The 13,796-nt window shown below is 35.6% G+C and overlaps 3 protein-coding genes across 4 annotated transcripts in view; all 3 read left to right on the plus strand.

The window, feature by feature from the left end:
• The first annotated feature begins 222 nt into the window (after positions 1–222).
• On the plus strand, positions 223–3,912 carry LOC112904329 (zinc finger protein 771-like). 2 transcript variants are annotated; one of them, XM_025974084.1, is made up of 2 exons: positions 223–532; positions 1,968–3,912. In XM_025974084.1, the coding sequence occupies exon 2, from the start codon at positions 1,997–1,999 to the stop codon at positions 3,449–3,451; it is 1,455 nt and encodes a 484-aa protein (XP_025829869.1). In that variant the 5' UTR covers positions 223–532; positions 1,968–1,996; the 3' UTR covers positions 3,452–3,912. The 2 variants fall into 2 exon arrangements, with proteins under 2 accessions (XP_025829869.1, XP_025829870.1); XM_025974085.1 differs by lacking the exon at positions 223–532 and adding an exon at positions 812–1,370.
• Positions 3,913–5,862: 1,950 nt separating this feature from the next.
• Positions 5,863–10,826, plus strand: LOC108736326 (fl(2)d-associated complex component-like). Its single transcript, XM_018468710.2, has 4 exons — positions 5,863–7,609; positions 7,669–8,421; positions 8,476–8,786; positions 8,838–10,826. The coding sequence occupies exons 1-4, from the start codon at positions 5,977–5,979 to the stop codon at positions 9,678–9,680; spliced, it is 3,540 nt and encodes a 1,179-aa protein (XP_018324212.2). The 5' UTR covers positions 5,863–5,976; the 3' UTR covers positions 9,681–10,826.
• Positions 10,827–11,075: 249 nt separating this feature from the next.
• LOC108736336 overlaps positions 11,076–13,796 on the plus strand; it is a 6,744-nt gene continuing 4,023 nt past the window's right edge. Inside the window, exon 1 of the mRNA XM_025974071.1 lies at positions 11,076–13,789. Coding sequence (XP_025829856.1) covers positions 11,498–13,789 — 2,292 coding nt within the window. The 5' untranslated portion in view covers positions 11,076–11,497. The remainder of the gene's footprint in view (positions 13,790–13,796) is intronic.

Genomic DNA, 13,796 nt, shown 5'->3' on the forward strand with positions numbered 1-13,796 from the left:
ATTGTTTTTATGAAAAAATATGCTTTAACCCATAATTACTTACACGTGGCAAAACTACTTTTGTTTCGTGTTTTTTTTTTGTTTTCTGAATATTCCAACATCATTTTTCGTGTATCCTATCACATAAATAAAAAGAGAATTGAACTGCCGTAGTGCTTCGCCTCCACGTGCCGTTTGTAGCAGATTCGTTCCGAACCGTGTACTTCGGGCTACGACAAACGGTTGGTCGGGGAGAGAAGACGGGATCTCTCGAATTCGTTCGGGCCACATCAGGAACACCCGATCGTGTAGGAGGTGAATTTGAAGCTCAATCGTATTGTTGTGTTGGGAAGGAAGTGTGGTGAATAAAATTTTCTTTTTAAATGAAAAATCGAGAATATCGCTACTATTTTAGAACGAGTGAAAAGTAGTTCGTCACGTATAGGTTCACAATTAATACAGTGACCAAACAAAAAAAAAACTATAAAAAGTTATTATAGGTACATTTATTGTTAATGAAGTTAAAGTGTGTATCAAAGCAAGCTTCTTGAAGGTTAGAGTTTTTATTTTCAAATAAAATACAAGTATTGACATATATACTAGTACAAAAATGATTTATGAGATGTTTTATTTTTACAATTGTCGGTAAAATCTAAAATTTTAAAATTTTATTATAGCTATTTGTTGTCATTTTTGCTGAATATAAAATTTCGGAGTTGAAATTTGAAAAAGTAGCCTTCTAATCGGTTCTACATTTCAAGGACATTGAATAATTTAAAAAGTGGTTGTTCATATTTAGGGTGAATGCTTGTAAAATTTTATTTTGATTATGTTATTACAAGAATATTCTAAGTCTTTCTTTGTTAAAATAGAAAATGGTTTTATTTTTCTGTTATTTCGTGTGCGTCGTATGGTGTGTGTGTGTGTGTATTTGTAAAGCGACGAATAGAGCGAACGGATTACATACGTCTCTGTAGGTTGACGAGGTCGGCGATCATTGTGAAGCAACGATAGTTACTCCACGTGGAGGCGAATGACTACGACCGCGCACTCGTGGCCTTTCCAAGCGACGGCCTCTTATGCTTGCGCCGCCGCTTGATTGAAAAGCCACAATGCGTCGCCTCACTGCAACGTTACCCGTGTCTCCTTTATTGAACAAGATTACTTATTTTTACTGTCTATATATACGTGGAGGTAACCGTCAAAATGGCAAAATTTTGTTTTTCGTTCATGTGTTGTAGTCTTTGCTGAGATACTACGTTATTAAGTGTTGGACAAAAATCAACGTATATTTTCATATATAGTTTAAAACTGTAGTTATTCATAGTTCTACTTGACCTTCACAATTATTAATTTGAGTTAGTTGGTTTTCTGGTATCCGGAAATCAAATGTAAGTCTCAACGTGCATAATTATTCTGAATTTTTAAATTTTCTCTGTCTGAATTCTGCAATGTAATGGATCACAATTTATTTATACCTTTATTTAGTGTACTTATACGAAAAAAATCAAGTGTGAAGCACTTGGTAGTATTTGGTATTTCTTCCTTTTACAGTTTATTTACCTATCTTTACCCAACGTTAACGCATATATAATTATACGTATTTACATATTACGGACTTGTATGCATTTCTTCTGACACGGTTTTTGGGCGACGAAATGCGTGAGGTCAAAATCCGACCGGGCATTTCCCCTCTCCCATATAATGCACACGCATTGGGCGGGGTCCAATCTTTGAGTAACATAACGCACTTGTCATTCTTGCATTGTTAGGGTGCACTTATATCTTCTACGCAGTTTCTTGCGCGTCTTCCTCGTATTATACAATGGAAGAGAGTGGTCGTCAACTCAAAAATTCAATTGGCCAAAATCCGTTTCCAACGTTTAAAGTTGAAAAAGAAGGTCCTTATTTCATATTTGTACAATGTTTAATTCCAACTGTAACCTGTCACTGTTTTTTTTTTTACTAATTTCGTTATTCTTTTACAGAACTTTGGCTACAGTCAGCACGTCAAGAAATGGTCGGTTATTTCAACGAAGCAACTATGCCCGCAGCACAAGTTCAGTCTCCGGAAGAGACATACTTGCCGATCAAACGTGTAGTATGTAGTCCCGATTTGCCTATACCGGGATTTTTAGCTTCTCCAGATCACGAAAATGTTCAGTGTCAAATTTGCGATAAAGTGTTCAGTTCTAAAGTTGCGCTGCAAACACATCAACGCACGCACTCTAAAGAAACCGAAGACCCGTACCGTTGCAACATGTGTTCCAAAACATTCGCAGTTCCTGCTAGACTTACTCGACATTATAGAACACATACTGGCGAAAAACCCTTTAAATGCGAGTTTTGCAATAAGAGTTTCAGCGTAAAAGAGAATCTCAGCGTCCATCGGCGAATCCATACCAAAGAACGTCCTTACAAGTGCGATGTGTGCTCACGGGCGTTTGAACATTCTGGTAAGCTGCATCGCCATATGCGCATTCATACGGGTGAGCGTCCACACAAATGTACCATTTGCTCGAAGACGTTCATTCAATCAGGACAATTAGTTATACATATGCGAACACACACGGGAGAAAAACCGTATGTCTGTACTGTCTGCCAAAAAGGGTTTACTTGCAGTAAGCAATTGAAAGTGCACTCTCGCACTCATACAGGCGAAAAACCGTACTCGTGCGAAATCTGCGGAAAATCGTTTGGATACAACCATGTTTTGAAATTACATCAAGTAGCGCATTACGGAGAAAAAGTTTACAAGTGCACTATTTGTAACGAAACATTTAACTCGAAGAAGTGTATGGAAGCACACATAAAAAGTCATTCAGAAAGTGCTCCGTCCGCATCTCCGACGTCCAGCATTCCTAGCGAGTCTTCGTGCTCGTCACTTAGCGATAAAGAAAACAAAGATATTCCTCTAGAGTTAGTTACTTCTCATCGAGAACAAAGCGTAGTATATGATCCCGATATTCGTTACTATTTTTATCCAAAGGAGAAAGGTCGACTGTCCCCAGTGTCGTTATCCTACGTACATCCATCGGTGATTTATCCATCTGGTGTTGAGTTGTTGGCGGTAGCAGCTACAGAACGTATTCACAGCGAGCAAATGCTTCGACGAGCATCTCCTAATACCGTGCTAAACTTGATTTCCGAGGAATCTTCCGATGTATTAGCCGCTTTGAGACATCCCGTCTATTTTCCTAATAATATGCAACATAATACATTCTTAAATGCTGGAGACGATATTCGTAGGCGTGTGGAGGCAGCGCTTGCCGTTACCGAAATCCCATCTGAAGAAGAATCAATTTCAGCGACTAGTTCAGAACCTGTATCGCCCGCACCATCCGTGTCTCCCGATAGGGAATTAAGTTTACCACCTCGAAAACGATCTAAAATGATCTTAAAATCGATGGAAACTATTAATTCATCCCCAGTGCGATTAAGTTCTGTTATTCAGTACGCAAGAGCATCATAACACCTTTATTTGGGTTTAGCTTAAAAACGCATAATCGACTATACTATAATTGTATTTGTACTATTACTGTATTAAGAAACTCATTCAGTGACTTGCTATGATCGCTAGTATTCGTTTTAGCATTAATTGTCAAATACAGAATCAACCTTTGGTTTTGTGTGATAAACATTATGAAAATCAAACACGTGTACCTCACTACAGTGCCTAGGGTGAAATCCTTCGCAATACTCGAATGCACTGAACTGCCAGGTGGTGCCATGTATAGCACCTGTTGTACTTTTAGGTTACAAATAGAACACTTAATTGGTTTGTTTGTGATGTGTTTTTAGGAAACTGTTTAAACCTCTTGTTTTTTAGGACTATATTAAAAAGTCTGATCCCACTATTGTAAGTGGCATATACATTTGGTTTAAGTAACGTATACAATAAGCTAAGTGTATGGTACAAAATAAAAGAATTTAAAAAAATTGTTTTTTAAATAATATAACAAGTGGGAGGGGAATATGCAATATCATGGCGGTGTCATTTTTTTATTCATCCTCACCTCTTCCCGCTTCATTTTTTCGTAATTTATTTAAGTAGCAAAGAATTTCCAGTCGCGATAATATAAAGAACATTATTATGTATTATCAATTACTGACTTCTCTGCGATACTGCAAAAAATGCAATGAATTCCGGTTTATATGTACCGGCCAGGCGAAAGAAACGTTGAGGCACGTTACTCTGATTACAATTTGCNTCGGGTTTTGTTCAAGTGACCACCCTCTTTCAATCCCCCACCTCCACCCGCTTGAAAATAATTTTTTTATTGAATTTTATTTGAATTATAGTGTTGTCAAAATAATCAACTTTCAACCCGCATAACTTTTTATGGGAGTGAGACCGCCGCAAATCTTTTATGGGGTTTTACTCAGGTGACCGCCCTCTTTCGACCCCCCTATCCCCACCCCCATAACTTGGGGCCATCATCTAGACATTACCCAATTTTTAATTAAATTTTTTGCTTCTAACGTCTAGAATCGGTAAAGCTGTATCCGTTGTCGCCCTCCTGTTGCCGGACCTGTATATATATATTACTATCTAAGTTAAAGCCGTTCTATTGGGTACATATACAAGGTGGGTGGAAAAACGGTTACGATATCCAGCTGTTTTAAAGAAGCAGATTCATTTTTAATGCCCATAAGCACGCTTCAATTAATGAAAACGTGTTTTGTCTGCTTATCCTGTGTTGATAATGCCTACTCATATATTAATAGAAGAATTAAGCGCCTGTTATTAGGAGATAGTGTATTTGCGATAAATAGATAGCCTCCTTATTTCTTTAATTACCAAACTATTTTCCTGTTTTCTATTTCCAGTTGTTCTGTTAAAATTGCAAACAAATACGCTAAGCTATCCGAAAGTGTTCATGATAGCGAATGATTACTAAAATAAAAAATTTAAAGCAGGAATGATAGCACCATGAAATTGTAAACTTCGATGGAGGTAAAAGGACTACAATAGTTTAAACATTGATATAAGAAACAATTTATAGAGTAATTATGTAAAAAACTATAAAGACACCCTAATTTATTCTGTGCGTGTTCATATTAAAACAAAACCTGCGTAACTCTAGTCCAATATAAAAATAAAGAAAACTTAACTTTGAATAGTTATAGAAAAATTGAATGTAAAGACTTCCACTATCAAAAAATTAACAATACATGATTAAATATACTTAATTCACAAAAAAATGTATAGTTGCAACAATTTTTCGAGACTCGACAATATTGTTTATTGTTTAGAGACCACTATCAAAAGTAAAATTTACATATATAATATTTATACTAACAGTTTATATAGAAGTGGGGTTGGGTTAGGTATGTTTCAATTAAACTGTTAATTATATTAACCAATAATGTTATTAACAGTCAACTTAAAAGATATCTAAACTCAACCCCTTCCTCTGTATGTATAAGTATGAATAAATTGGTGAAATTATCCAATTCTGTGATATTATGTTGTTCTCACAACCTTTGCACAAAAGAAAGTCCACATACCTATTTGGTTGTTAACTGCTGATTTCTTCATAATTTTTTAATTATTTAACGGTTGAAAAAACAAAAAAATTCGAATTGGAATTGAAAACACTGTGCAAGTATGTCTTAAATTAATATACTGAATAAGAGTGCTAATTAGGCAACCCAAAGTACAGAAGTTTAATTGTTTTCAATCATAGAGGTATTAGAAGACTTGTTTTTAACAGTGAATTAAAATCCCAAAAAATCAAAAAAATGGGCAACCTTTCTAAAACAAGAATACCTGTTGTTTTATTCTATTTTATAAATTAACGCCTATGTTATAATTTTAAGTTGATTTTGAAATTCTATGAGTAAGTTCGATGAACAAAGTATAACTTTCTAATAAGTATTCGATGTAAAGTGAAGGTTAGGTTAACTTTCGATGAAATATTAAAAAAAAACAAAAAATGTGTGGTTGCATTACAGTATTGTTATTGCATTATTCGGAACTTGCAAAGATACGCGATGTCTAAACAGGTTAAACGCAAAATAACAGTTAATATTAATCCTAAAACTAAAACACTTCCAAAAAACCGACCGAGTGTCTTTGAAAGATTAGGAACGAAAGCGGCGACAGTTCATCAAGAGGTTTGTCATCATTGGGCACAAAACGGTACTTGCCCGTATGGAAAGGGCTGTAAGTATTCATCTACTCATACCCTTATAAGTCCATCAAAGCAGAGAGCAGCAAAAAAAGAAAACGAGTCTAAAAAACGTCACAGTAAAGAGAATGCTCACAAAAAAGTTCATGCTAAAATCGGACAAACTTCTGAGGATTGGGGGCAGTGGGATCCTACTGAACTAGATGATGCTGATCCAGACGATTTAGAAAAGAGGAGACTTGAATTACAACGTGAGCTTGAACGTCAAATGAAAATGGAAAATAAAGCAAGAAAGAAAGAAAAGAAAGTAAAGAAAGAAAGCAGCCCTTCTTCAGAAAGTTCTAGCAGTTCATCAGATTCCAGTTCTTCAAGTGATGATTCTAGTTCTACTAGTTCTTCTTCTGTGGAGGTTCGTAAGAAAACCAAGAAGACTAAGTCACATCGAGGAAGTTCTTCATCATCTGATGCTGAGAAGTTACGAAAGAAAAGATCAAAAAGCAAAAAACACAATTCTAAACGAGCAGCTCGTTATCTTTCAAGACCAAAAAAAGATGTGCCTTCAAAGGTTAAATCTGTTAAGTTGCCAAGTCCTGTCCATGCAGTAAAAAAATCTCAAACTCCTCCCATTAAATTAAAAACCGTAAGTGTCTCTAAAACACTTCCTCATCCTAAGTCACCGCGACCTTCTAGTAGTTCTGATAATCATAAGGAGAAACATAGAACACCATCTCCTAAAGCTTTAAAAGAAAAAGAGCGTGATCGTGAAAGAGAAAAAGCAAAAGAACGTGAAAAAGAGAGAGAAAGAGAAAAAGAAAGGGAAAAAGACAAGGAACGAGAGCGTGAACGTGAAAGGGACAAAGAACGAGAGCGTGAAAAAGAAAAAGAACGAGAGAAAGAAAAAGAACGAGAACGCGAAAGAGAAAAAGAAAGGGAAAGAGGTAGAGATAAAGAAAAGGAAAAAGACCGAGATAAGAAAAGGGAACTGAAATCCCCAAAACGTGAATCACGTACTCAAAAAACCTCAAGAAAACAGGACTCGCCTGATTCAGGTCATTCAAAAGACCGAAAATCGTCACCAGGTAAATCTAAAATTCGTACGAATAGCGTTAATCGTAAGGAAGTTAGAAGAAATTCTCCACCCTCCCGCGATGATCGTCGTAATGAAAAAAGGGATGATCACGAGCGTAACCGAATAAGAGATAGAACAAACGAGAGGAACCGTAAGGATAAAAGAGAATCAGTTGAAAGAGATCGTGAGAGAGAACGAAAGTTAACCAGAGAAGAAAGAGAGGCCGCAAGAGAAAAAGAGCGTGAAGAGGCTCTTGCACGTTGTCAGGAAAGACAAAGAGAGCGTGAAAGGTTGAAAGAATTGGTAAAGAAGGACGAAGAGCGAAGAAACAGGGATCGAAGTCGTCGAGATGATAGAGGTTTGGAGAAACCACCAACTGATAGGGTTGAACGTTTACTTCCATTGCCTGCAGAAAGAGTACCACCATGTATGCAGTTATTTATTTCACTAACTTTTTAAGCAAACTTCATATATAATTTATTTCAGGTAGGCGTGACCTATCGCCAGGTGATTCTTTATCAGGTAGACATAGAGACCGCAAGGAGAGATCTTCAGATAGGAATAGACCAAGTGGTTCTCGTAGATCCTTAGAAAGACATAATCGTTTAGACCGAGAATCTGAGAGAATTAACCGAATAGACCGTGAAAGAGACGACCTTTATAATTATAACCATGCCGATAGAAATTACAACAGGGAAAGGGATTTGGATAGAGAAAGAGAATATTGCGCGATTCCTCCCAGAATGAGAGAACAAGAACGACGACACGGCGATCAAAATTATCATAGTCCCTATGACCACGGTCGTCACGAAGATCATCGTTATATGGAACTCGATGAAAGATATAACGACAATTCTCGAGATGAGCGAATATCATTAGAGGCAAGGGAATATGCAGAAGATCCCAGGGCACTTAACTGGGATATGAGAGATGAAAGAGATCTTGACCAAAGACATTATGGTAGGGAAGATTCCAGGCCACCATCTTTAAAAGGCAGGGAATGGGAAGTTAATGATTATGGGGAACGAGATTGGGACCGAGCTAGAAGGCCAATGGATTGGGATGCTAGAGCAGCATGGAACATGAGGGAACATGAACATATTCCAATGGAAGAAGAGTGGAGGCATTATAATAGATCTATGGATAGTTGGTCAAATGATGAAAGGAAGAGATGGGCAACGGAATGGCGTGAGCATAGGGAACATTCTAGACCTAGAAGTGCACTTTCCCACAGAGGTGGTATGTTGATATGATTTTGTTAGATAATTATTCTACTAAAGTTTTAAAATTTAGTTGAAGAGCACATTGATCCAGGTACTCGAGATATCCAGAGGGAACCTTCCAGAGATTTAATTCGAGAAGGTAATAGGGACAATGTACGAGATTTAAGGGATTCCGTTCCAAAAAAAGAACCTGTCAAAGAAGAAGTTCCACTTCCTGAAGAAGAAGATGAGAATACCAAGAAAGAGAACGCAAAGAGGCCTGCAGAACAGCCTTTAGAAGAAGCACCTGAGCCAAAACGGCTGTGTCTAAAAGAACCAATTCTTGAAGATGATCTCAGTGAAATAAGCGATGATGCCGATGAAATTCTAAATAGAGAAGAGGTATTCAGATTTAATGTTGTAAAATTTTGTTTCTGTTATTTTTTGTTCTAGGAGATTCAAGAAAAGGCTAAAGAAAATCTTGAAGAACAAACTGACGCAAATACATCTGAAAAGGATTTGTTACTAAATCAGCAGCAGCCAAGTACATCTTCCCAAAAATCTCATTCTCCTGCACAACATATATTGATCAAGGAAGATTCTTTGGAAGAAGAAAATATTGATTTAGATTTTGAAGAAATATCAGAAGATGAATTAGAAGAAGAAGCTCGGATCAAGGGATTGGGTGATGCTTTGGGTGTGGACTGGGCAAGTTTAGTTGCAGAATCTAAGCCTCGAGTTAAACCAGTTAGCTCTGCCAAAAGAAGATGGGAAGGGCATAACATACTACTTAATCTAGGAATATCTGTAGAAATGGCAGGTGAAGATACAGTTAAAAATGTATTTAAACAACATGTTAATGCAAAAATTATGGAAGAAAAGGAAAATATTTCAAAATTGAAAGTCACTGAACAAATTAAAGAAGAAGAAACTGAAGTAGAAATTAAAGAAGAACCCAGAGATGAAAATGATTTGCCTGCTGTGAAAATTGAAAGCCAAGTTGTAGAGGTAAAAATGGAAACATATGAAGAACAATATGAAAATATTCCCATTGAAGTTGAAATTTCACATCCTATAGCAGCTATTCAAGTTTGCTTAAAGGAAGAAGAGGCTGTGCGAAGAAATTTATTTACTAGTGCAGGCTCTTATAGAAGGGCTCTGTCTGCAAGAAGGGATCTTGCAATTCGAAGACATCTTTGCCGGCTTCCAATAACAGATAGTTTTGTAGAAGCTCCAAAAAGACATGACCCTGAGCTGCTAGCAATTGCAATAAAACTGTTTGAAAGATGTTTATAGCACTAAATAGAGCATAATGAAAGTTTTTTGCAAGAAAACTCTGCATTAACATTATTTATCATTAATACAGTGAAATTTTGTGTAGAACTGTTGGACAAACTGAGTTTTGATTGTGTCCAAAGAAAGAGCATATTCAAAAAAGTGAACACTTATAAAAATATGATTAGTTTTTTGTTTTAGAGACAATTAATTGCGTTACAAAATTAAAATTAAAAAAAAAATATGTCCATTGTAAAGTAGTTTTGTATGTGGAGGCTACATCAAGATATAAATAAAGAATTGGAAAACAAATAAGTGATCAGAAACATTAATGATTAGATTACAGAAAGTATTGATTAATTAAATTACTGGAATTTTAAAAATTATTGGACTGTTTAAAAGAAAACTGTTTAAACTTCATATTTAGATAGCATACAAAGACGTTTCTACAATAATTAGATCTAATGAAGATATTTCTACTATTTGCATCCTATATACCTACTCTCACCTTACAGTTTTACTTAGAAATATTAATATTCGCATGAAAACTAATAATGTTGACGAAAAAGTTGTATATCTCAATAATGCTAAAACGTTCTTAAAACGATAGTTTTCCCTAAGAACTGTGTTGTAAAAAACTCTATATGTGTTATGAATACTATTTAAAAAGTAGCATTTCTAGAGTTAAAAAATTTAATTGTAAAGTAAAACCTTGATACCTAATGCCTAAAACGAAAATTAAAAGCTAAAATTTTAATTGCAGATATACAGTATACATGTATAAATAATATTGGTTTGATTACATGGAACCTTTTATTATGTCTGAATTCTATACTGTGGAAGTTGATATTTAATTTATTGTTACCTAGAATTTACATAAATACATTTCATTATCAGGAGCAGAATTTTTGATGTTTTGTAATTTTGTGTATAAATTGGGGTAATTTGTAGAAAGCGTTTATTACAAATATAGTATAGTTCTTGTCTAAATTTATTTTACTCATTTTAGATAGATAGGTTTGGGATTGGTATATACATACATGAATTTTGACTTATTTGATTCCTTTACTGGGTGTGTAATAATTAATTGGAAATCAAATTATTCTTGTATGTATTTATTTCATTTCTTATAAGTGTACCTCTAATTGGCTGGCAAACAAATACAGAAGTGAGATTTAATATATATTACATATGTATTTTATTCCTATGCTTTTATGATACTCTTTAAGTATATTTAAAAATTTAGTGAGTGTGTAAAAATATCAAAATCTGTGATAATTTTTAACTAATTCAAAACATAATGGTTCATTGAAATAAAGTGAACAAATTCAAACGTTTAACGGAAACGATTAGCTGAAAGAAAAGAAACGAAACTGGAAAGTGTTTATTAAATGAAATACGAATTTTCGTTTTTGTAACAAAATTTTGTATTCGTTGGTGTGACGGATTCTGCCGAAGTAGTGCTAAAATTAAACGAACTCCCGAATGTATCTTCGCTTCACTTACAGGTATAGATAGTGTTGCCCTTGTTCTGCCGCAGCTTATACATAGTTATCAAACGAAACTTTACTACGAGTTCAGTATTTTACAGATGTGCTTTCCACATTAAATCGGGTCATTATGTGTGTATGGTAAGTCGGAGTGTCCCCTTACTAACTGCAAGATGTTGCATTCCTATTTACCAAATTTTAATAACAGAACCACAACCGATATCTAAAAATATTTAGTAGCAAAAGGTGGTTACTAATACCGTTAATGGTGATAAAAGTTCTAATCGACGCCTGTATTAGTAAGAAGGAAATCCCCAAGTACCCAAAAGACATGGTCATTGTAATAATATGAACTTTAATCATTCACAAGATATCCCCACGACTGTCGGACAAAGTCCTGGCTATGATCCAAAAACATCCAAGAGAAGTAGCGGTTTGTTTTCATTCTTCAAATGGTTTAAATCTTCACCTTCCCGCGAGTCTAGCGTTCCAGACCTGCTTAGCTCGTCATCGAGTAGTTGTGACAGCATCAATTCCAGAATAAGTACTGGAACGGCAGCCTCCTTTTCGTTCGTCCCTCCCAAATCATATCAATCAAATATATTGGAAAAGAAGTCTATCGCTCTTGGTCCCGAAACGGACACATACAAAGCTAGGCTCAAGGAGAGAGATAAGAGACGGGAACGCGATAAAAATTTAACATTGCGAAAAAAGTATAATTTGTTCTTTAATCGAGAAACATTGTTAAAGCCGAAAGTCGAAGAGGAAGAAGATAGCAGCAGAAGCTTGCCTCTGATGACTCGAAAAAAGATGTTGGAAAATAGTGATGACGAAACGTCACGCTTACATCGCAGAACAAACAGTGAATCTTCGAAATTAAAAAAAGCTGGAGCTTATTGCCATGTGAAAGGTAAAAGAAAAGCACCGCAACCACCGACCAACAATAAAACACGAGATTCTACACTGAGTCTCAGACGGAAAAAGAAATTAGCTCCGCAGCCTCCAACAGTGTCTTCTGGAAAAATAATAAGTGCCTTAGAACGACTTGATACAATAGAATATGCTGATGCAAATGTTATTTCTAATGATTCTCTTAAACTAGATCATGGTGTTTTGAAACCAGTGACGGAGCATACAAGTGCAGCATCAATTTATTCTACTGATAGCGCCTCTTCTGTGAAGTCAGAAAAACCCATGGAAATATCACCAGTTTCACCTCGTCCATGGTATAAAAGAAACGTTAACAGAGAAAGTACATTCGTACCCAAGAAAGAACCGTTCAAAATTGATAACAAATACGAACCAATTCAACGGGTACCAGAATCTGTCAACGTTTCAAATAATATTGAAGAAAATAAATCACTAAAAAATGATGAGATCACAAGATCGATAAAAATATTCGGTACTAATCAAAGCAGTAAAGACGACTTTAAAAGAAAGTCTGGAATGACGTTTCTCACGAACATTAGTGAATTAGATCGTGAAGCGACCGAAATGATAAAAAAAGAACAATGTCAGTCAGGCGAACTGGACCCTCCACCGTTTATGAGGCCCAAACAGGAAGAAGCAAAGAATACCGACAGCTGGGTGTCGCCGAAAAGAAAATCCGCCAAAGATCTGATAGCCAAATTCAATGCTATTACAAATGTCACTAAAGTGACTGTGAATAGTACGTTCTTTGGATCCAAAGAACCTGGAGGAGCTCAAAAAGATAATTTCAAACGCGATTACTTCGGACGGCAGCTTAGCGTGAAAGACGAACTTTTACACCAAAATAAAAACAATAAAAAATTAAGTGATAAGTATTTTGGAAAAATCGACCAAGATGAAAAGAAATTAATTGAAAATAACAAGACAGGCATTCCTCTAATGAAATCAGAAAGTGCAGTTATAATCACAACTAACAAATCAGATAAGAAAGAAACGCCGAAAACTGAACACAAAAGTTGGAATTGTCCGAAATGTTCGATTGAAAACGATTACTGGAGAATAATATGTCACGTGTGTTCTACTATAAAACCATACTTTGATGATCTGAGTATACCTTCGCCTAAAAATAACTCACTCGAAAAGAATAAAATAGAAAATTTAGAAGTGAGGCATTTTCCGGCCAGCGGCAGTACATATAATTCTAAATATACGCCATTTAAATCCGGTAACGACACTCCACACTTCGAGCGGTCGAAAACACAAATAGGGTTTTCAGCCTTGAGTAAAATAAATCATAATAAAAATAAAGAGAATAAATTTTCTAAGTCTGTATCTGTCGACGAACAGGGCGCAGCGAACACTGCGGAGGACAACAAGAGAGAAGAGCGAGAGAGACTGAAAAAGGTACTTATAGAAATGAAGAATTCGTTACCTAAGAAAAAGAATAATGTCGGAAAACAGAATTTTCGCTCGAGCATTATTCAGGAAAAGGCAGAAAATTTATACGAAGATCCCAAAAAGACAGACAATAAAGAATTAAATTTACAGCCTCACGAAAATAGTTCAATTTCTACGAAACTACCAGTTAAAGTTGAAGACAAAAAAGTTACCTCAACACCATCCGCTGCAGAGGCAAAAATATTAAAAAACGATTTAGCACTTAGCGCGAATTCAAATTCAAATATTATCGCAAAAGTAACGGAAGATAATGCATTAC

The sequence above is a fragment of the Agrilus planipennis genome, unplaced genomic scaffold (assembly GCF_000699045.2).
Source record: "Agrilus planipennis isolate EAB-ADULT unplaced genomic scaffold, Apla_2.0 scaffold64, whole genome shotgun sequence".
Classification (NCBI taxonomy): domain Eukaryota; kingdom Metazoa; phylum Arthropoda; class Insecta; order Coleoptera; family Buprestidae; genus Agrilus; species Agrilus planipennis.